The following is a 24,753-nucleotide window of genomic DNA, read 5'->3' as shown; positions in this document are numbered from 1 at the left end:
AATTGCTCACTATAATACGACAGCACAGCGCGCATCGATTTTCTTTCTGGCCTACTCAGTAAGTGGCTGAGGACGAAAATGGGTAGGGGAAACAACAGATAAGCATTCCAGGCTAACAGCTGTAGAGATTATCATACACAATCGAGCAAACTGTCCCTTGGACGAGGGCTAATTCTGCAGAGGCGGGACTGCGGATCCAGGGATGTTGCCAACACCAGAGGATGGAATCCAGTGCGTGGGATGCTTAAGAATGGAGAGGAGATTTGGATGAATTAATTTAAGATGAAACAATAACAAAAAGAATGCAGGAAACCAAACTCCCTTCATTTCTAGCCCAAAGTCACAAAAAAAAAAATCCTCAGATTATCTTTCCAGCTAGGGTATCCAAGTTATTTATTAAACAAGGCAGAGGTTAAAGTGAAACAAACCCATTAACATTAAAAAAAACCCACCCTATTGATGCTGTTTAAAGCTGGGGGATGGGTAAAGAGGAAGGATGTGCTTGTGGTTAAGACGCCGAGATGCAGGTTCATCTCTAGGCTCTGCCAGATTTCCTGCACAGCACGGCACGGCACCAGCCAGGCGGACCCTGGGGGCGGTGGGAGGGGGAAGCGCGCTTCTCCACTGAAGACAGTCCTATCTTCAGTAAAAATAAACTTAAATTACGAGCAATGTCTTTTTTGGAAGACACTAGAGCTGGTAAGCCAGTCGTGCAGGTGCCATAGTCTGCTTTAACCTTGCCTCTAATCTATTTTTAATAAAAGTGAGCTAGCAAAGCTGACACAGCCGCATTTCTTGCCATCACGAGACCCAAGGGGTGCTCCCAAGGACATGCCGGGCAGTGAATCAGCTCTCCCAAAAAGCCAGACTCTTTCTTCCCTGCCTTGTGCGCAGGCTCCCCTGGTCCTCAATAATCGCTCTGAGGATTTTTATTCGAGGTCATTTTTCCTCACCCAAACGCCCGTAGCTGCGAAGACTTGGCAAGTGCAGAACCGCATAAATTAAAAGCCAGTACTGAGGCATGTGAAGAAAAAGAAGGAAGAAAGAAAAACAGTGGGTCCCATGTAAGAAACCGAAGCTAAAAAGCGATGTGCCAGTAGTTGTCCTCACCACATTATTTGTGGCTATTTAAAATTAATAATAGAAGTGTTCCTGTTGAAAAATCCCAATATGTACATTTTCTTCTCACGCACTGAAAGAAATAAATACAAAGAAAACCACATTGTGCCAGTTTAAAACACTATCTGAATGAAAAAATGGAGACTTAGCTTTAATGAAATAATTGATACGGTTAATTTTTAATGAAGTCTCAAATATTTCCAATGAAGCAAAATCCTTGTTGGAAAACGATTCTCCTAGAATGTAATTCATTATAATGAACATATTACTATCATTAAAGAACTAAATATTTTAAGAGCTGCACAGGAGATGAACATCTAACTACTTCCACTAAATTAATAATAGGTTTTCTTTCTGAAACATCTCCCATCGTTTTAAATCCCCTACTTAAAAATGCAAGAAAGGCACAATAGATTTTGCAAATATGAAGTATTTATTTATTAAAAAAGCATGCTATTTGCACACTTCAGGTTTTCATTCCAAAGTTTGCCATGGTCACAGAAAATTTTAATGTCAGGAAGATTTCACTGCCTTTGAAAAGTTCAAAAAGCAATGAAGATTTTTTTGACTAAGATGGCAGAATGTGTAAAGCCTGATTCAAAACCTAAAATCATGGTGAAACAGCCCACTAACATTGTTTTTGAATTAAAAAAAATATCTTAAAAGGTAAGAACCAGGTGAAGTTTTATTTCTACATGAACATGGAAATAGTTTTTGCAGATTTCTTAACACATCTCAATTCAGCATCCTATCCGAATGTGTTGAAATGAATATTAGCATTTTTTTTTTCTTCTAAAGGGATTTTTGTGCATCATGACCGAAAATAATGATCATGGCTAACACTGATGCTGACATTTTGGAAGACGCTCGCCAAACCAGCTGTAGGACATTTAAGTTTTAGAGTTAGCCTTGGACTGAAAAAGGAAAAAGGCTAATTGTCTTCACAACCTGGCAGCAATTTCTCACCTAACAAAGGCAAAGATCAGGTTGTCGGAGAAATGTTGCACAGCAGTCTTATTGTTTGGAACTAGCCACGAGTCATGTTATTTACACAGCTAATCATGGCAAAAACGGGCATACAGTTTATAACATTTGAAAATGGTATAAAAGTCTGCCAAGAGTGAATTTCCACACCCTGGGCTTCTTTCCGCAGCCCATGGCTCACATGCACCTTTTTTACAAAAAAAATTAAACCAGTTAGATTAACTTTAGACTGACTGTGCTCAGCAGCATATATGGCAGGCAGTATTTTTTAAAAAAGGATATTATGCTAAATATAGCTTGCAATTATTTTGCACAGGTGGTTTTGAACTGAATCAAAAGTCTGAAGTCACTAGATCTACAAGGCAGAAGAATAACTAGAACTTTCTTTGGAAATCTGGAGATTGAAACTTCTTCCCTCCAGTAGTTGTGGGAGCTGGGGACAAAATTTTGTTGGACAGTTTGCCTTGTCCTTGGCGGGGGTTTCTAACCAAATGAGGGTCAGCAGCTCTGCTTGGCATCACAGGACTGTAAATGGCAACAGAAATTGAGCTGTAACCCCAAAATAGGGTTTGAGAAAGAACACTGGAGTGGTTTTAGCCAGTGTAACAGCCATTTTTGTAGGACAAAAAAATTGTGCAGGACGTTGTAGACGAATTAGGAATTTGAGCGTGTACTGAAATAGTAATGATACATCTTTTCAATGCTCAGGGAAATGCATCCAGAATTATCCCTACGGTTAATGTCTTCCTGCTGCAAAACGAACATGCAACATATAAAATGCAAGACAAAGTTCCCCTTTTATTTTTTTTTTGAATTCTTTTAACATATGGAAAACAGACTTTTAAACAAAAAAACCCCAAACAAACAAAGGCAAACTAGTGATTTGTTTTGAAAAACAATAATGGGGCGGGTGTCATGCGAAGGCTAAATGCTGACACAGGAATCTGAACTCTGAATGTCTGGTCCCATCTTTGCAATGTATTGCAGCATCACGTTTTGAAAGTTATAATTTCTGTATATGCAACCTTGAGATTTGTTTCACAGAGAAATCTCAGACACGCTTCACACGGCTGTTGTGCAAGATCAGCATATGAAGCAGATCGAAATCACTAAAAGAATTAAGTTAAAAAATGCTGTTCTGAAATAAGCAATTTTAAAATAGCAAGAAAAAAACAGCTCAGATTTTGGGATGATCTATCTTGAATGAAGTTTTACCGATTGACATGAAAAGAAAAAAACTAATTCAATACTGAGTAATCTTGTTGCTATGCTCCTACACTAAAATCCTTCTTCGTTATAATTGTCCTCTCAGAAATCAGTTAATTACTATATGTTGTAATATACAACATAAAAAATAAAGCTAAGAAGTGATTGTTTTACATCTAGCAGCATCTTCCAATCTAATTATCAGAGCTATGGATTTTGCATACAATTCGACTACGATGTAACATAGCCGCCAACTACGGCAATTTTTTTTTCCAAAAAGGAACTTGAATAGAAAATCCTTTGCTCAAATGTATTTACTATAATTTTTCTGTGTTTATGCTTATTTATGAAACAACACGTACCACAGAGGGGGAAATGCAACCACTTTTAGACTAATTTAAGAAACAGGTAATAATCTCTGAAATTGCTCAAGAAAGAAAAAATACGGTGAGCTTCAGTTCAGTTAGGTTTTATTTTTCTTCTTCAAATTTCCTTCTGGGTTGCTCACTCACAAGCAAGACACTTAAGTTCTTTATACGTACAAGTAGATTCAGCTGTAACTGCTAATTTGGTGTCGTTCTACAAGCAGAGCGTAATTGTGAGCAGGCAGGCAGACCACCAGGGGAGTTCTGCATTATCCTGGTTTCACTTAAGAGGGCAAAATTGTCCAAGGAATGAATACAAAATGCCCACTATTAAAAAATAAAAATAAAAATATAAAAAGAACTAAAGCCTAAAGAAAAATAAAGGAGCAGCTGTCAGAATTTGACAACTGTTGAAACATACCGTTCTTTTAAAATTCAAGACATCTGTAAGCGCGTGTTATGATACTTGTTGCCAAGAAAGTGATGCCTTTATTATTAAAAATATCACTTATAATGCAAATGAGAGGAATTGTGTGTCAGGGTGAAATCTAAGGGATGGAGCTTGTCTCCGCTCCGATTATCACAAAATATTGAAATGACAAGTTTCGGAGCTTCTCATCAATACGTCAGGATATTAAACAGTTGAAGACAGTCGCACAGGAGATAAACTGAAAACAGGACAAAAAAAGTAACATTCTCAAAGTCATCCCAGCCAGCTTTTCTTCCTAAAAACTGATTTTTAAAAAAAGATATGTTTGAACATTGACTCCTTTTTTACACTACAAAACTAAAGTAGAAAAATACTTTTTTTCCTGATTCCTTATTTTATAGTCCATTAAATCTTCCTGCATAATTGCCTCTTCTTTATTAACTGAGTAAATAATAAAAGAGTAGTTCGATAGGAAAAAGGTTCAAGAACATCACAACTTTAGCCAAGTTTGCCATTTCAGAGTAATTTATCTAAAATTTGCAGTCTGCATTAGAATGTGACTGAAATACTTGCTCTTCTGTTTTCTGGCTTCTGCAGCTTTAAAAGAAGCTAACATATTATGCTCGATATTCTGAAACCCATTGGATTCCTTGAATGTTGGCATTTGAAATTAAATATGAATTACTTAAAAGCCCATTTAAAAATTACAGCTTTGCCAGACGTTTTAGCCGTACATTTTAGCACCAAAAGCTTCCTGTCTTTTATTACTTTTCTGTTTTTCAGATGTGAACAGCAGTGGATACCTTTATAGTAAGTAATGAAATAACGCTGCCATTAATTGAAATTCTATTATTATTAATGTAATTTCAGGGCTGTATTAATAAATTGATGATTAAACTTGCCTCTGGCTAAAAATTAGCTAGTAAGTTACTACATCAGCTAAGTTTTTGACATTGTCTGGTTTTGTTTAACCATTCAGAGCAATTTCTTCTAACACAGGAGACGCCAAAATCTCTTCAGAGCATTTGCTAAAATGTCTTTTTTTTTTTTCCCCTTCTCAAGCAAAAATTTTCCAGGCATTTTAATGTCTTTAAAATTGGCTTGAGATTCTCACAGAAGACCACAAACAAAAAATTCTGAAGCAGTGACATCTACTTAAGAGAAAATGGAAGAGAAAAGCATGCTACAGAGCTCTCACTTGCCAGTTACGAATAACGGACCATTTCTATACTGATGCCCACACGGTCCTCAAGGCCCTGAAATCAGTGCCACACGTGCAGAGATACATCTCATGACAGCAGGTCTTTAGCACTGCTCAGAACTTCAAAAGCGAACTTTCCTTGCCTATCTGTATAAATACACAACCCCCTTTTTATTTAAGCTTAAAAACTCTGCGTTAGAAACACTTGAGTAGTTTAGATGAGTAAACCACTGCAGTTCTAGCGCCTATTGCAGGAAATTCAGATCACAGTGATGATGAATGTGCTGAACATCTACAATAGAGACATGCGGTAGTGTATTCTTATGACTTTTTCAAATCAAACAGCAGACTCCAAAAGTTAGACAAAAACCATGTAATAAGCAAAATATTATTTTCCCCTTGCTTGAATACCTAAGAGTTTTTTTAAAAGTGTCTGCAAAATGTCGTTCCCTCTATGAACTTAGAAGTCTACCCAATTAATCCCCTTTCTTAGAAATGTTTGTTCTGAGTGTTAGCTTGTGGCTTCCCTGCTGCACCGCACTGGCGTTTTGAAGGAACCATGAGTAACAGAAGGCTGTTCTAACGGCCTCAGACCGTCTGCTTGCAACATCAATAAGCTTAACGTAGTTCTATCTCCAAGAAATCAAATTCCTTTGGAAAGGAAATAATGTGAGACATTTGAAATAGCAGAAGAATAATCTAGGGAACCAGGTTTTTTTTTCATTACTTTCATAAAAGTACTCAAAATGAAAGGGAGGTTCTAGATGTGTTGAAGGTGATAGGAATTTTTGTCATTGGCCTTACTGAAGTTATGATTTCACATTAAATTTGGAAAATAATTATTGTATACAGTTATACAAAACTACACAACTTTGTTTCAACTTAGCTATAATCAAGTTCAGTAGTAATTTTGCCATGAACATATCTGGGGAAAAAATCAAGGCACTGTTTCTTTGAGGTTCTCACTCAATGTATTAACTACAGTATGTGGGTACTATTATTATCTATTTATTATTATGAGACATATTCCTAAAAGTGCTCAAAACTACTGCACTAACTATCTGTAGAGTATCAGCTCCTTTATAGCTGAATGTATGTAATATCATTAAATTTTACATTACTGTTCCAAGCATTAACGTTGCAACCTGAAGTAGTCCCATCCAAATTATGTGTCCTCATTTCCATCAGATTATTTTAGTACTACCAGCAGAGGTTTTCGATGACACTAGGTATCGTTTGTAAGATGCTGAAGGGTTAATCCCCCTGCTTCAAAAACACTAGACTTGTGCTACTAAACAAGAACAAAAATAGACCACAAGAAAAGAATGGAGACCATTCAAGACATGATCTTAACGGCCCAATACAGCAAAAGAGAGCTAATGCCGACTATTGTAACTGCAGTTGGGATTTGGGACACGATAGTTGCCTAATGCTGGAAGAAGAAATGTAATTGTTCGGTCATACCTCAGGACGAAGTGGAAAAACTTCGCACAGAGTTTTTCATGCAGTGAGAACTGTAGGACTGACAGCTACTGCATGTCCCTTACTCCTCAGTGCAGTTGTGTGATCTGTAGAAGACTCAGAGAGGCAGGTATGGTACAACTAATGCTCAGGAGAAAAATAAATCATCCGAATGGAATTTAGGGACTACATAAAATGAGGTCTTTTAAGTGAATTGCTGAATGATCTTATGCTAATTCAGAAGGAATGTGCTTGGAAAAATTAAGAAAACAAGTGTCATGGGTTCCTCGACTTCACCCAAATTTGGAAATCTAAGAAGTCTTAGACGATGGAGACTATGTTCCACCTTCAATTATCTGCAGAATCTGCAGACAAACCTATCCTAAAGTGCCATGAGGCTATTTCACTGAAAGCTCAGAGAAATGTTGATTTTGAGAACATCAAATTTTCCAAATGAACTGAAGCTGGAGATGGAGAAAAACAAAGTGATCAAATTCCTTTCAGAGCAAAGTTTCAGCCTAGAATTTGAGGGAGACCGTCTCTCATTATGGCTACATGTACATCCAAGTCTGTTAGTTGTTTGCTCATTTATATGAGCTTTACATACCCAAAGGTTCTCACAATTCAAGGTTTGGTTCATCTTTGCATTCGCTTTAGAAGTGGTGCCACATCACATCATTCCATTAACTGACAGTGAGTATCCATAAATCTCAATATTAAAGAGCAAGAGAAAGAAGATGAAGAAGCAGGAGGGAAGAGAAGAAAGTCCTGATGTTTTCCTACCACAGGGCAGGCCCTGAAGAAACTAAGAAGAGACGAGAAAAAAGGAAAAGGAGGAGGTAGAGGACTGGCTCACTTACCTCTGAAATCTCAACAGCATTGCAAACCAATATTCAAAGGTCTGCAGAAAATAGAGGAAAGATAAAGGAGGGAACAAGGTAGAACTCAAGAGGGGAGAATATGACAGAAAACAAAGAAAAGGGGCAGAACAGTGCTGGTTATGTTTGTCCTGAGACTAGCTAGCAGGTTAGATAACTGAAAAAGAAACAGAAATGCACCATACCTTTTCTTTGTCACTGGCTTCTCGAGCCACAGTAGAGCCCTGAAACAGAAAAAATGGATCTAAAAATGTGCATATGTCAGAAACTAATTTGAAAATGTTACGATAACAGGTCAAAAAGCGGATGAACTGCATCCTTCTGAACTTGAGAGCTGTTTTAAAGAAAGGTGATACAGTAGGTAGAATGCCCAGGGCCGCTGAACTGCCGCCATCACTTGAAGAAGATCATGAGAGAAGAAAGATGGATTAAATCCTCAAATGCTCTACATCTATTGTCCTCCTGACTGCTGGAGCTTCTTCCTCATGTCTCTTCCTCATTTTGAGACTACCATCCTGGAAGTTCAGTTTGCTTGGCAGACTTCTCATCTTTTTGTGCCAATTTAACGGTATGGTTATGGAATAGCCTATTTTATGTAACTATTCGAACGTATGTAGATAGACATTTAAAAAGGATGTCATACAATATAAACACATAAAAATGTTAAAAGATCACAAAGTACAAACAAGAACAGAGCACCTCACAGCAACATGAAATCAAAAGAAGAGATGAAACCAACTGTGGATTTGCAAGATTTACAGTGCTTGCCCAAGACATTTTTGATATTTATTTATTAGTTTAAAACTAGTAGGCAATATGGTCCTTTCTGAATAAGCTGGAGGTGACAAAAAATGGCTGTATATATTTCCTTGCAAATTTCTTGGAGCAGGACCACACCTTTAGTACCCAGCATTTATTTATCACATAATAACACTGCAAGAAATAATAACTATAAACATGATAATTGGACATTGAAAGACGGGTATATTAGCTCTATCGTTTTTTGGAAGGCGTGCATTGTGTAAAGAAGTGCTGGAGTGGAGTCATACTAGTTGAAAGAACGTGAGGATTCCCAACCACATCTTTTTACACCATGTTTTATTCTGTTTGCAGAGAGAAACTTAGAAAACTTAGAAAGGATGGAGAGGAAAGATAAATGGGACAGTACGCCGTAGTTATTATGTGCAGCCCAGCAACCAGGGATTTCATTGCGTTATATCATTAACTGATAATAAAGCCTGGTAAAAGTCTGACAGTTTAGTTTACTGATGGTACACCTTTTATGTTGTATTCTGTGCTCCAACAAACTATTGGGCCTGAAAAAAGACCAGCTGAAAACCAACCCGGAGGAAAAAAAAGTGGATTTACAATACTAAAAATTAGGGAGATTGCCAAATTTGACATTGAAATCATTTTAATAAAATGCCTCAGTGTCCAGGAAAATACCTTTGAAATCCTGTGCTGATCTGTGGTCTCTTTTTCTTAGTATCTACACAGGTAAAGACTTGTGCTACAAGTGAGCTCTAAGCTGGTGTCAAAAATATTCACATTGGAAAAAGGACTCTGGACCTACAACTGCAGATGTTGTAGCAATGAAAATCAAGAAAAAATGATTTATTATATATGCAGTGTCACTGTAGATCTGCTCAGTGAAGGAGTTTGTTTTGAGGAATAATATGATATTGATGTTAAATTGAAATTGCAAGAGAAGTTTATCTTTAAAGCAGTTCTGTCCAGCTCGACAAACTGAATAGATACAAAAGCATTCGCAGAGGTAAATAATAGCAAGAGCTGTTGACATCATTGCTAAGAATCTACTGTACGTCATTTATGTTTCTTTCTGTTGTGCTTTTGTCGCTTTTTTAAAGCATCTGGACATTATGATGCTCTAAACCACACAGTTTCTCAAAAAAAAAAAAATCTTTCTCGGATAAGCTCTGCTGCCAAGAATACTAAATACCAAAAAGTCAATTGTGACAATCTGGAAATCGGTTCTTATAAATCACGTTCAGTCAATGATCTAACCAATTGCTAGGTAGATACTTGACAGTAGGAAAGGATGGTGCAGTACATAGCAATACAAATCTCTCAATACAGAACGCTAAATATACATATTAAAACAAGTTTGCAGGTGCACTTAGTGGTTCAACACATAAAAATTAAATGTATTAGAAAGAAGTAGGTTTCTAAGGGGAGACTTTACGGAGGAAATTAAAATACAATCCCTTAGGCAGAAAGACTAAGACTATATTTTGGGCATTCATTGTAGGCACTGTGTATTAACTATTGGCAAAACTACAATGAGCAGATAAACCTTCTGAAACACACTTTATGATAAAAGCAACAGAAAAGTAGTTTTTTAAGAACCTTCTATTTTTTACTTGAATTATTTCAAAAATATAGAATGAAATATGAAGCTTTTGTAGTAGTGATGCACTTTGTTAGTAGCATTTTATTGGTTTAAATGATGATGTGTTTTAATTATTTTATAAGAGCCCTCTACAGAATCAGCTGTGGCTTTCCATAATGTTGATAAAAACCTATAGGAAGCAGAATTGTTACTATATCTGCGGGACGAGTTCTACCTGTTAAAGGTTTAGTTACATTTAACAAACGAATCCAGTTAAACTGCTCCGTTTAAAAATGTACAATACAAATACATTTGTACAATTTCTATAAAACCATCCTTCAGTTTTGCTAAACCTAGATGCAGAAGTAAACCAGTTAATGCTGGCTCTTACATAACACAATTTTTAAATTAATTGAAAGTCTGAGCAATATTCAAGCACCAGCATAATCTAACATTGACAGCAAAGATTTTCAGCTACTTCGTCAGTTATTTCATCAGCAGTTATTTCTCACCTTTAAATCATATTTTCTATAAACAGATAAACGATGGCTGAACACATTTCTTGTAACAATCATATATACTTCAACTCCATCGACAGTAAGCCGGTACATGCCCAAAAACTGGGGAAGAAGTGTATTCCCATGACACTCCACAATAAACTGCAGGAGCAAAAGAAAAGAGAGAAATGAGGATGGCTATATATCATATACATACATATGTTTATACATTTTTAAAGATAAAACACACAGAAACAACACATCTATTTGCTGAATATGTACTGATGTGGAGACAAACCTTCCAAAAACCAAGCCGAAACAAACCCCTTCGTCAGGAGGTTATCCTGCTATCAGGTCAGTGTTTAAAAAAGAAAATCTTGAACTGCATAACTTATAACTCCTGACTTCTCTAGACGATGTCATAGAAGGAGCAGGCTCTATTTGACAGACCTTTCCACTTTTACGGTCCAAAAGTCACACTTAATGCAGATAACATATTTGATACCGATGTCAAAAAACAGAAGTATTTTTTCAAACGTCGCACTGCTGTACTCTGTTGTCCTACATTGCATTTAATTTGTATGTTTCTCCATTCTCAATATTTTTTTTTATTACGATGAACATTTATGCTGCTGTCACCAGCAAGGGGTATTATTTATTATCACCAACTTTCTGCAAGTTCCCACGTGATGGCTGCATTTCAGGGTCAATAGACTTGAGCACTCAAGTGCAAGATCCCTGTATTTTTTTATTTACGGACGATTATATTTCCTTAAGGTCACCATATTCCATTACAAATGGGCTATTAACCTTGAAAAGATTTGCCACCTGCACCCAAAAACTGACTTTTTTAAAAAAATCACTTGCCTTACAACTAATAGTTGGAAGTACTATTGGAAAGGCTACTGGAGGAAGCAGAAAGTAGAGACTACACTGATGACGAGAAGTACTGACGAATGAATATTTATTCCCAGAATAAGAATGCCCATACTGTATGAATCCTAAACCCAACACAAAGGTATCCACTCATATTTTGTGGAACGAAGGAGAAGTGAAGCCACAATGATATAAACCAGAAAAAGGACTCACCAGCTTTCCTCTTTCTGTTATTGCCAAGTCTCAAACAGAAGAACTCGGAGAAAAATTAAAAATTCAAGCCTCAAATAGGACAACACGAAAACTAACCAAGAGTCAGCTTTTAAAGCAGATCAGCTTTTAAATAATCATTAAATACTGAAGCGGCTGCTTCTTTTGTGCCAGAGCGACGTGGTTATTAGAAACACATTATTCCAAAATACAGGAGACTTTAGAACAAATTCACTGAATCAGCCATTTGAACGCTGTAACAAAGGTAGTTAGTATTTGGTAACAAATAATATAACAAAGCTCTTAGAACCCTGGAGATTTTGCAATTTTGGGCTCCTCCGTTAATCTTAAGGAATTCCTCACACTAACTTAATACCGGAATCTGTACATATCACACACAGACTTTTTTTAAATGGCAAAATAAAACCAGAAATATTTAAAGAGTCCTGAAAGCAATCCTGTCCGGCAAGAAACAAAGGGAATGTATGACAAAGACTGAAACGGCGGACTGTGAACTGAAGGTAATTTTGACTAACAACTCTTGACGCATGAGCTCTGTTGAATCCTGCCGGCACGGTTCGGGCTGTAACACCCCTTTCTGTCTGCCCTGCAGCTCTATGGGAGGTCACAAGCCCCGAAGCAGAGAACACACCATCACGCCGCAGTCATGCCACTTCGCAGAGTAGCATTTTTAAACTCAAACTGCCTATGAATGGGCAAAACGGTCTTAAGCCGCTGCAGAGGCCCAGTGAACGCAAATCAGAACCATAGGAAGGAAAGATGTTTGTATGCTCCAAAATACAAGGCAGCTTGACGGTAGAAGGCCACAAAAGCAGTGTCAGTCCTGAGCAGCGCACAAAGATTGATCATTTTGCATCTGAGAAGCACTTCTTGTTTTAACAGATGCAACAGTTGTAAGATGGAGCTCTCGAATGGAAGGATTTTCAATCATGGGGCTGTTATCAACCTCACAGAGCAACTACAACATGTTACAGGATACACAGCTCTTTCTGACCATCAGTAACTTCTCTTAAAGATCTGATCATAAAGTGAATTTAGAATTATTAATGCTGAGGTTACAGAAAACTTGTTTAAAATACTAATCCATATTATTCAAACTACATTGATTGTTTTGTTATAAACATAAAGTACTTGGCATATGTCCTAAAGGTAAATACTTTTCTAATGCTTTAGAAGTGGGATGGGTTGTTCTCACAAAAACATTTACTGAGTGATTCCTTCTCTAAGTGAGACTATTAATTTCTGCAATGATGATAAAAATGAATCTAGTTTCCAAGAAGAGTTTAGTGCCACAGAATTTCAGGCCACTCAACTGTTACATGGATCCATCCATTCCTATCTTACAGCTCTTAACTACAGAATTTGAATTCCTGTGCAGTAAAAGAACTATTATACTATTACCCCGGTTTTCCATACGGGGACCTGAGATGCAGAAGCTTTGTCTGAAATCACAGAGTTTGTGCCACATGAAGGATGAGCAGCTAGGCATCTCCAGTCCCTGCCCCTCCTCTCAGCTGCTAGGGCATAGTCTTGACATTTAAACCATCTCTTCAACCTTAGCTATTCCTAACTCTGCAATTTTAACCTTTCTGGTCCTGAGTGTTCTCATCTGTAAAACAGCAATGTCATTAACACAGAACATGTGCAACATACCCACTGTAATAACATAAAATAAATCCTTTGGTTAGCAGCACACAACCCCCTCCCAAACTGTTCTGTATTACGTGACAAGGCAAAAAAGGCAATTAATGAGAATCGTTTAAGTTCTATTTGCAAGTTAGGGTTAGCCATTTGCTAAGGCTGTAGATTCATTTTACTATTTTGCAAACAAGCCTTCTCAAAGGGTAGTGTCACTAGCACGCAACCCAGGACACGAAAAGCTCTGCAAGTATTGCTCTTCACTTGTTAAAAAGGGACTTGGCCGTGTTCTTGCAGACTTCTAAGAGACCTTCTCAAAGCTGACCATGTACCATGGAAGTTGTTTCCTACTCGCTGCTGACCGCGGCCACTCATGCCATTGCAATTTAAAGAAAAGCCCCTAAAACGATTTCGGTGTTTCCCATATCTTATCCTGATGGGGAGACAAAGGAAAAGAGGGAGGAATGCCACTTGCTTTCAGCATCTACAAGGTTGGTCTAGAACTTCCTACCTTTGAAACTATCAATCCCCCATATCTGCATCACAGAGGAGGCAAAACGTGTCATCTGTTTGGGTGGGAGTCCAGCAGGACTTGCACTGGTGACTGTGGTTGGCAGATTTTCAATTTGTCCATCTTGATATAAATGAAGTAGCAATTTAGTCACCTCAAGGTGCTTTTTAGGAATGATTTCCTGAAGTTTCCCACTCACAGCTGGGATAAAAGTGAGCCTAGAAAATAAGCCGATACATGCTTAACAGGACTGCTAAATTTCAGTGACAGAAAAGACCTTCACTCCTTTACGTTAACTCTTTCTAAAAAGAACATTAAAACAATTCTATCAAGCAGCCTTGCTAAACGATACTGTAATACTTTGCTAATACATTTACAAGTCCTTATATGCAGTAACAAAATCCATCTTTTTAAAAAAGAGTGTTATAATAAACACCCCATCATTCTTTGTTGATTCAGACAATTTTCGTTTTTCTGCACAGCATGAGGACAATATTACCATTAACATAATAAAGAATCATCAACATGCTGACACGTTTTATCGGCTGTGCAGCATAGTTTTCAAATATATAATTTTCTGAGCTCTCTTGAAGCCCACGCTTAAAGCTGAAAATTAATAAGAAATTCTTTATGACCCTACATTCTCATTAATTTTTTGTATAAATACAGCTTCAAGTTTCCTCAATAAGAACAGAACTTTTCCTATCTCATTTTACATGAAAAATAAGATTCTTAGCTTCTTGCTTCCCCATGGTAATGCTAGTAAGATATCAGGATGACTAAAAGATAACATAGCGCATAGAATTTATTGGCAAAGAAGTTATGCCATTTCTGGCTCTTTTTGGAAAAACACAGGATAAAATTCCTGTTTCTGCTATTTCTCCTCCTCCCCTTGGGGATAATCCATGGAATGACTGGACATCAATGAAGACTAAATCCTGAATTATATCTATCTCGGTTCTGTGTCAAAACTCAACATTGCTATTTCTCACTGGTAGCCCTATTTTGTAAAAATTAATTCAGAAATACACAACATGCTCATTCTCTGTTATCCCATTATATATTATCTTCACAATTTTCTATGTCGTCATTAAGGCAATCATGCTTGAATTATCAAACCCTTACATGACAAATCTATACATTCATTAGGATACTTTCATTAAAGAAACTGAATGGCAAGCGATATAATTATTCGAAAATATTTTGGACATTGTGAAGGACACGAAGTTGATACTCCTTTTTTGGGCTCAACTTTCTCTTTCAAACTGTATTGTCTGCAATCAGAAATATCCTTCACCAATGTGCTGTGTGCGTTGACGTGTGGAATCACTCCTCAAAAAGGAGGCTGAGAAGTTGTCCAGAGTTATGTCACGTTTCAGAATATCCCAATTATTGCCATTTTCTTCAACCCTAGTAATTTCACGGAAAATTATCCATTGGTTACTTATGTGATACATTGAAAGGATTAATTAGCTGAACTACAGCACACAACAGAAAGTTAAAGATTTTCAAGGTATATACAGCTGCTTTCTTCTAGGAAGTCATGAAAGAAAGCAATTTCATTGTAAGAAGTGTTTAATAAATACACAGGTTTTCAGATACAAGCCCTGTGAGTCACAGCCTTACATTTCATGTTGTTTCAGACTTGGGCCAGCGCTAATTTTACTTCCAAGTGCAACGTTACCTAAATGTCACCACCACATGTGATAATCTGGGCTGCAGATCTGCTGCCAGGAACATTATACTTGGTACTGCTACAATCAAATGAGTCACTGATTTCTTCTGAAAGTGCCGTGCACAGCACCAATACCTTATATATATAAAATACAATAACTATAGAGAAAACACCTGCTGGTGAAACCCAGGCCTCAACAGATCCAGTGCAGCCAAGTCCATTCTGCCATTTCGTGTAGTTAGATATTTACCTATGAAATTTCACATCTTTCAGGGAAGATTTTCGATGTGTTTCCAGCCCATGGTGGTACGGCCCTTTGGCATATTGCCCTTTTGCAATTCCATCTAACGCTCAGGCTAGTGAGTTTCCCGTTTTCAGGGTCACCTCTCCTATAGGAAACAGTGGGCCCATGGATGCAGGTGGAACGTCGACTGTTTGGATGAGAACACTTACGTTCTCATCTCTACGTTTTCTGCTTCTCCTGGTTTTTCGTATCACAGCTACTTTATGGGTCAGTTATCTTAGCACAGGGCAGAGGCCATGTTCTGCGCAGCCTCTTGATTCGCACAAGGAACTGGCTGAAGGGCTTTTCTCAGCTGCATTTCTTCATAAACCTCCCGTATACCTTCACCTCTTACTACATTAAGACATACAGAGAGTCCGTGCCACCATTACATCCTTCTTAATCCACATTTATGTTTAAATAACAGTACATTATACTGCCTTGATATGCCTTTTTACCTACCCTTTCCCTTCTTTTTGTGATACAAACGGATGCAACTCATGAAGAAACAGAGGGAGCTGGGGGGAAGCAAGCCATCGATAACCCGTGCAAGTAATGACATTGGATGGAGGATGACACAAACTTGACTGTAGCTCTGCTTTAGCAACCTGCTGGTTTGATGTCAGCCCGTCTCCGTGCACATTCCTAGACACTTAGTCCCCACTTTCTTTTCTGGGGTATTCCCCAGCCTATGTCACCACCACGTCTGTGACAAAATTCCTTTTAGCCTACAGTACCATTTTTCCATCTATTTACGATTTTAACATTTTCTCCTACTTCCTGCTCAATAACCTGGTGCTATTCCTTGATTCCTGTGCAGCCCTTAACCCTGCTCTCGGTGCAATTCACCCTTTTTTCTCTGTATTGTCTGTTTTTTTTTTTCCTCCTTTCATTTGTCTTCCTGTTTCTTTCATATTTTTTTCCTCTCCAGAAGTTCTTTTTTTTTTTTTTCTGCTTTTGTTTTCTCCTTTATGCTGTTGTCTGCCCTTTTTAGCTCATTCTATTCTTTCCTTTCTTCCCATTCACATCACCATCACTCCCTGCCTCCGGTAAACGGGCAGTCTCTCTCCTTTACCACTATTCACTATTTCTGCCGGTTGCCAGGGAGACAAACAGGCAGTGCAATAGGTGTCAGTTCTGCACACAATTACCTGTGTAGGGAAAAGAATGTGCAGTCAACAGGGACAGCCACCTATAGAAAACCCAAAGGGTACGTACACTCATAAGCAGTTTTACACTGGAAGGCTTGTACACTAACAATTCCCTCTTTTTCACCTGCTTCGAGATGGCTTCCCAGTTTCTTTTCTTTACTGAAGCTACCTGGGTGTCAGCACTGAGGAATAAAAAAAAAACCCCTTTGAAGTCCATTTTAATGAAAAAGAAAAAAAAGAAAAGGTGTGCAAACGGTGTTGTTTTTTTCTGAGACGCTCCAGTTGCTTTCATTTTATTTTTAAAAATTTCCAGCCTGCCCATTGTCTATTCTCAAAGAGCACAGGACTCCAGTTTTACATCGATTTACACCGGTTTAATCTTTAAAGCAAGTTTAGGTCACTAGGAAGGACAAGGTGCCTTCATTCAGGCATTTCGGAAACTGGAACAGAATTTTACTTAACTGCCACTGATTTCTGCCCTTGAAAATCATATTTGTAGTTTATAAAATACCTACATATATACTAGTACCTACTTTAATATATTCTGTATTTTATGTAAATTACTCAATACATTTTTTGAGCAGGAAAATACATCCAAAATAAACATATAAACATAGCTTGTGCTGAAATTAGAAGTTTTCCTTTAGGAGGAAGCAGGGTATTACCTGTTCCTTAAATGTAGGGTGAAATCCTGGCAACGCACTTATCAGAGATGACTTTGCTGAGCTCTCCTTTAACAATGCCAAAGGGAGTGGTAGGTTTAACTCCAGCTTACTGGTCCATGCTCTTGGGGTCAGGAGCACAGGTTTAAAACAAAACAGCACTAGATTTGGAGGTATTTCAAATGAATATTTTATTTATAATACTATTTAAGTATTTGACATGAACGTGCTTGATTAACGTACGCTATTTTGAATGGTCAAACTAGGACTAAGAGTAAGTAAGCCCATGCAGCTTTTTTCTAGTATTTTAGAAAAGTCTAAAGTTTAGAACCAGAAAAGTTTAAGAGTCTAAAGACTTTTCTAATATTTCAAAGTCTGACCTGTTTGAGCATAATGATGGTTATGCTCCATTTGACAAGTAAATGATATTCAGGTGAAGTGAGCCCTCAGCTAAAGTAGTGCTATGTAAGAGTAGCGAGAAGAGTTCTACTAACTGACAGTATAACGACAATATAAGCAGCCCAAACCAATTGCAAGTTATCATTAAAATGTGACTAAAAAAGCAGCATTTTATACTATGTGAGAGAAAATATTACAACACTTAAAAACAGGTTAGCATGGAAATTCACAGCGTTAGGAACCTAATATGTCATATATATTTGTATTTACCGTAACACTTAGAAACCTAGCTGGTGCATGCTCTAGGCCATTTTGTCTTTAAATGTAAATAGAAAGCTGGTCCATGCATGATGGACTCTATAATCTAGTCATAAATAACAAGATGCTTTGCAAGTTTAAACATGGAGAAAGACATTATTCCCCCCTATTTGTGTAGAAGTGGTGGGCTTAGTGTTTTGTTTTGTTTTTTTAAAACTTTGCAAGAGAAAATAATGATCTCTAGCGCTCCTACTCAGTACTAAAAGCGTCAGACTCATCTGATGAATTGACAGAAAGCGTCAGTGTTTAGACTGATAGACTGAAGCCTTCACCACCTGTCTGAGGTTGTAGGCCTGACTGCCACTAAAGAAAAAAGGCATCACGTAAGACAGGGTAAATGAACGAACGCAACTCATAATTTTGAATAGCAACTATAATTTACAATTGTCAGGACTATTATTTACAATTCAACAACTTTAATTTGGAATTGCTATCTATACTTATATGCTGTTTCTATAGTAACTTCTTGACACCCCTTCAAGCGTGGTTCACTTTTAGTTATTTATAAATTTCTAGTATGTAGCCTTAGGCTTGGAATTTGATCTTTTTGGGTTTACACTCGGTGTTTTTTTGAATTTTCACGTAGTGGTAATAATACTGTAAACTGGGATGCTTTTGAAAAAAGGCCATGTGATATTGCAATAGAACTCCACCCAGAAAGGAGAAAGCTAAAAACTCAGCCAAACTGACTTATTTTATTTTTACTCCTAACAAGTCAGTAGCTATCCTGTTTCCTGAAAATAACCTGATTTCTCTAAGGTGTACAGTCAGATCCATTATAACTTTGGTTAATTAAAACCCAGGCAACTAGATTTGGTATGTTTAGACTTAAAAGTGTTTACAACTATGCACAATTCCTGCTCCTTTTGTACATACGTAAGTATAAAGTGCGTAACTATAACCTCAGTTCCTCACAGCTCCAAAGAACAGACAGGCTATTGCACCTTCAGACAGATGGAGAGAGGAAGGACAGAAAAAACTGGATGGGTTTGTGGACCATACATCTCTATAACCTCCAGTTACTGATAAAATAACCTTTATTTCTACTTTCCAGTGGCAGTGTACATGTCTCTTTCTAACCTTTTGGTGACTTTACAAAAAATCATTGCTACTTGGAGTTGGATTTTGGAGGTGTTCATGAGAAAACAGCCCTGCTGCATTTCTCTGCTGACCACACCAACTCCCAGATGCCTCATCGGTAGCTTTGCAGTTCAAAAAGGTGCAAGGAGAAAAGTCACCTATTTTGCAAGTGCCAGGGATGAGGACTATTTTGGTGAATGAAGAACACAGCCAGTCTCTCACACTTCCGACTTGACACAGTCCCCTCCCCAGTATTCTTTTTTTAAAGATAGCTGTCCTCTTGTATTTATTGTTAAGCAGTTCAAGGAGCCTTGGAAAACATTTGATAAGGCCTGTTTTGTCCCTAAGCAAGGAACGAGGTATTTCCAAGGTCCAGAATGATTCTATCAGCTTGGAGCTGTTAGCCTTAATCAGGAAACAGGTGAGTAAATATTATGGTTTAAATGAAACTCATTCAGAGTTTCAACCTGTGGAAGAAACCTGGAATGAATTTGTAGAGGGGGAAAAAAAAAAGCCTGAGGAAGAGAGAGGAAAGACATGATCAATCAGAAATGGAATGAATTTCACTCATAATCATAGAATCATAGAACGGTTAGAGTCGGAAGGGACCTTGAAGATTATCTGGTTCCAATCCCCCTGCCATGGGCAGGGACACCTCCCGCTAGACCAGGTTTCATGTCAGAGGTAACTGGAAAATAATTACTGTCCTCTTGGGCAGATGAAAGAGGGTGCAAGATACTAAGTGTTTACAAGTGACATACTGCACACATGATCTAACTTCGGGTCCTTTGGGGGTACTAAACCTCTAACAAGGGAGAAACAGTCTTCTAAAATTCACATGAATCACCTCCCTAGTCTTCAGGCACCTGAGAAAGGTTGCTCCTCCCAGGATGGTCCCTGCACTATGTAACTGGGTCTGAACATATCTGCACGCTCCCTTCCGTGGAAGGCTGAACCTTTCAAATACAGCTCTGCTCTAAGAGCAGACCACACCGGGTGTGATGGAAGGGCACGCCACCACAAGTCCCAAACTAGTCCCAAACACAGTCACACCTGGGCTGTGAAGTAAACTTAACTGGGCCAGGAACTTTCACATATGTGGTAAGTGCTGCTGTTGATCAGTGAACTGAAACTAGAAAAAAGCTAAAAAGCAGACTTTTCCCTAAAATAATCCCATATTTGTGGTCCTTTTGTGTGTAGTTAAAATTAGCCTCTTCAACTGTAGCAACAATTACAATTAAGAAAGATACTGAGCAGCAGGATAGGTACGTAAATCAGTATAGGGAACTTTTTTATTTATTCTGTTGGCAGAAGAGAGTATGCCAAAATAAAACCGAACTCGAGAGAACTTGTTTAATTGACAAAGATTTCCACAGGAGTACTAGTACAGTACTTGACAAGCCTTCTACTACTACAACTAAGCCATCCGCCAGAACCATAAAGTTACATCCATACTAGTGAATTAGATGGGTCTTGGACTCTCCTCTGGGATCAGTTCTAGCTGGAATGGAATAACGTGCACCCAAATTGAACAGGATGCTCACATTCAAAATCCTAAGTAGGAATAGTAACTGGCCTGAGTTAATATCTTGAGCCTTGCCCAGAATTATCTGGGAGACAGATAGCTGGACCAAAGCAAAACCACAGCAGGGACCATTAATGAGCTCCAGTGCCGATGGTTGTTATCTAGCATTGCACTGTTTTCTACTAGAAATGTAGTCTAAGGCCAGTCTGTGTGGGATGACTTGGTCAAGAGAATTATTTAAAACCTTCCCACCAGGACAATGGCTTCTCTAGACTTTGTCCAGCAGGCTAACATATTTGCCTGAAAAACATCTAGAGAAATGGGAGGACAAGCTGCTGTACCTAACAATTCCAAGCATTCAGTTTCCAGGAGCAACACACAGGACACGGTATCAGCCGTCACCAGAGTTAGTGGCAATTAATTTAGATTTCCTTTAATTAATTCGAACAATTTTGTTCTTTTAACAGTACATTACTGAAGATACTGAAATTAATGTATTTAATTATAAAGTTCAATTATTAAACTGTCTCTGTACTTGAGTTACTCAGCATTTACTACACTTTATAAAGTGCTTGTGAGTTCTGAAACAAAAAGAAATGCAAGTTGCATCTTTATGAATCTCTTGGAGGCACCACTGAAAGCTTTCAGACTCAAGCTATTAAAGATACTGAAGCAATAATGTGTAAGATGTTACTAATACTAAGCGCATGCTTGCATTATTATATGGATGTTTTCCAGTATAAAGTGAAATCAGACACCTGGTACAGATAACTCTCAGATCATTGCTCCTTGTGACCTAGCTTATTACGAACCCTGATGTTTGAAAGCATTAATGAAAAAAGATTCCAAATTATTAAGTTCATTCACGTTAGCACTGTCTTCACTGACACTCTTGGAAGGAGATGACTGTTTTGAAAAGCTCTATGACTGTTCATCTGGATTAAGTCTCAAAATCTGGATCGTTAATTCTAGCTTCTAATGCCAAATATGAAACGGACTAAAACTTTAATTCTATTGCACTGCTTCACAGATCAAAATCCTTTCAGATCAAAGTTAAAATTGTAGGCTTGAAAACTCTAATAAAGAATAACCCCCAAATTACATCTAGATCATAGTTTAAAATTTATCTTTGGTAAAATTGTAATTAAAAGATGGTCTTGGGAACGCTTTTGGTAGTGACGATATTTAGCTACGTTTAAACAAACACACAGTGGTCCTACATTTTATTTAAACAGAAGAACAACATGCATAAAAGAGAAGATTGTTCATATCTAACTCACTGAAGGCTTCCCAAGCTACTCTGGACTCGGGGGGAACTCGGAGATCTCCGCCGAACACTGGCAGAGCAGAGAGGGAGGCAGCCAAGCAGCACCACAAAGATGGCTGGCAATACCTTTAGTTCCAAGCACCCCGAAATCATGCTTTTGCCTCCCTTCCACCTCAAAAGATGGCTTTAGAATTGGTTTTATGAAAGTAACAGTATTAAAAAAAAAAAAAAAAAAGGAAAAAAAAAGTCAACCCAAGGGCTTTATATTCATCCAGTGTTGCCTTCAAACTGGAGTTTGAGATTCGTATTATACATTGTTTGAAGTCCCCAGAAAATTACTAAACATTGCAAGACAAAAAAATAAACCACCGAAAACAACAACAAAAAACCCTCCCAACCGTGAATACCCTGAAGCCTCTACCTGAAATTCCAACCCATGGAAGTGAGCAGGAAGATGGAAGGAAGGATAAACCCCTCCTCATTTTGGGTGTCATATTTTAGATGATTATTAGAGGCTTTTCTGATTAGCGCAGCTTTAGAGCTTATTCAAACAGATCTGGGGCTAAGAAAATTAGCACTGATTTTATTAAGGCTTCTCGTATTTCCCAAGTTCTGCTCCCCCCATGTGCCATCCACACAAATTACGCACTGGCAGTGTCTGACAGCTGTCAAGGCTGATTTGAGGGATCTCCAATATTCATTTTTGACTTTACTGTTGTTTATGGAACTTCACCTCGGCAAAACCTGTTTCTTTATTAGCAGGAATTTTACGTTAATCATACCCGATTTTTCATTTCTCATACAATACAACCTTTATTGTTTGAAATCTGCTGTAAGTGAAACACAGACCGTTCAGTGATCAGACCAGGAAGAAAGAGGTGGCCTGCACCGTTCCTATACACGTACACAGACATCTGCAAGCTGGCCCAGGATAAAGTAGCTTCAAGCCTTGGACTAGCTGAAAGAAAGGGCATCTTCTTACTAATGCAAAGGAGCTTATGGCCTCCAAGTTAGTGTCTCTGTATCACATAGATGTATCATTTTACTGAAAGCTAGCTTAGATATTTAGAAGAGTGCAGCCTTGTGAACTGCAGACATATACTAAATTGCTCATGCAAAAGGGAAAAAGTCTGAAGTGACTCTTATTCCATAAGCATTCATTTAAAGCTTTTAACACTCTAAAAAAGATTGGCATTATAATATTCAAGAAGAGATCCCACACCCTGATAATAATGAGTGTATTACCTGATGGTATTTCTTCAGTATGTTGTGCATTTCTGCTACATCTTCACTTGTTATCGTTTTGATGATATATCTTTTGTCGTAAGATGTATGAAAGCGAGCACCACTGCGTGCTTGGGAATCATTGGCAAGGGGTGCACTTCTTGTCAATGAATTCTGTCAATTGGATTAAAACAAAAAAAGCGACAAGTCAGACAAAAATAATGCAACTTTAATTAGAACAAATATAAACCGTTTACATTTATTTTTTAATCATTTCCAAGCTGAATTCTGCAAAGCATGTAATCACAGACGGCATTATCTTGACAAATCGCTTCAAAAATATTCTGAGAACAGAAGAATGTTTGGGGAAGATATTGACCATCAGTGGTTCAAAAGTCATTCTCAACGCTGAGTGATAATTTATTGCACTTTGTTACATATACGTTATTAGATTTTGGGAAGAAAACATACAGTAATTAAAAATCCCAAAGCAACACTGTATTACACCATAATAACTATAAATAGAGGATTCACCTGTAGTAGAAGTATCACATAAACAAGATCACAGCTAGATTTCTGAGTTCTATTACCAGAGCCACTCCATGGATTTCATATCTAGTACTAGGCAAGTAATATTATTGTACAGATCCTCCTTTTGTAAAATAGACTTACCTTCCTACAGACTCAAGAGGGGAAGATTAGTTAATGACTGTATAGTAGTTAGAAGAAAAACCTCTAGAGGCTAGTGATCATTTCTAGACCGAAGCTTGAGACTATCTGCGCTTCAACAGTAGCAAAAAAGCTACTGATTTTTTCAGAAAATGAGAAGTATTCAGATTTTTTTTTATATATATTTAAGAACAATAATAATAAATTAGACAAAGTGTAACAACTTGCTTTTGGATGGAAACATCTTTCTTTACCAGTAAGAGTTTATGCCAATTGTTGCATACGTGAATCACACCACTTATTTTTTTTTTTAAATAAGTAGCAACAGTGGTAGCACAGCCATGAGAAAACACAAGGATGTTCTTACACCCCATGTGTATTTCCACAAAAATGGACCATACTCTGAAAAGGTTAATCAAGTTAATCACAATAAACCTGCAGTCCCCATTTGGTATATCCCTACTGGTGGCAGAATACCCAGCTCCTGCTATGGCTCCTCGTTGTACCATACTGCACAAGCAGCTGTTGCTAAATTGAAATATAATTTCCCCCTTCCACACACACATAGTGTAACATCCTCCCTGCTAGAAGAAAAGCCATTTTCACAGAGAGTTTTACTAAAATTTTGTATATAAACGTTGCAGATTCCTCAACAGCAAAAATTCAGCTCCAGCAGCTACAGAATATGTCACATTTGTCGGTTTGATAAGGCACTGTGATCTAAGTCACAAAACAGATTTACACTGGAAGAGC

At 37.7% G+C, this 24,753-nt stretch overlaps 1 protein-coding gene across 9 annotated transcripts in view; it reads right to left on the bottom strand.

Moving 5' to 3' along the window:
- Positions 1-24,753, bottom strand: part of PIP4K2A (phosphatidylinositol-5-phosphate 4-kinase type 2 alpha) — a 116,916-nt gene that overhangs the window by 10,458 nt on the left and 81,705 nt on the right. For 5 of the 9 annotated variants that reach the window (XM_074574483.1, XM_074574481.1, XM_074574485.1 and 2 more), the window contains 3 exons: positions 23,353-23,505; positions 10,507-10,653; positions 7,830-7,868 (listed from right to left, as the gene is read on the bottom strand). In XM_074574483.1, the coding sequence (XP_074430584.1) occupies positions 7,830-7,868; positions 10,507-10,653; positions 23,353-23,505 (339 nt within the window). The remainder of the gene's footprint in view (positions 1-7,829; positions 7,869-10,506; positions 10,654-23,352; positions 23,506-24,753) is intronic. The other 4 variants (XM_074574482.1, XM_074574487.1, XM_074574486.1 and 1 more) reach the window with 1 other exon arrangement.

This window comes from Larus michahellis, chromosome 2 (genome assembly GCF_964199755.1).
Source record: "Larus michahellis chromosome 2, bLarMic1.1, whole genome shotgun sequence".
In the NCBI taxonomy this organism is placed as follows: domain Eukaryota; kingdom Metazoa; phylum Chordata; class Aves; order Charadriiformes; family Laridae; genus Larus; species Larus michahellis.
Note: the sequence above shows the minus strand (reverse complement) of the source record. Positions and strands in the feature narration are given on the sequence as shown.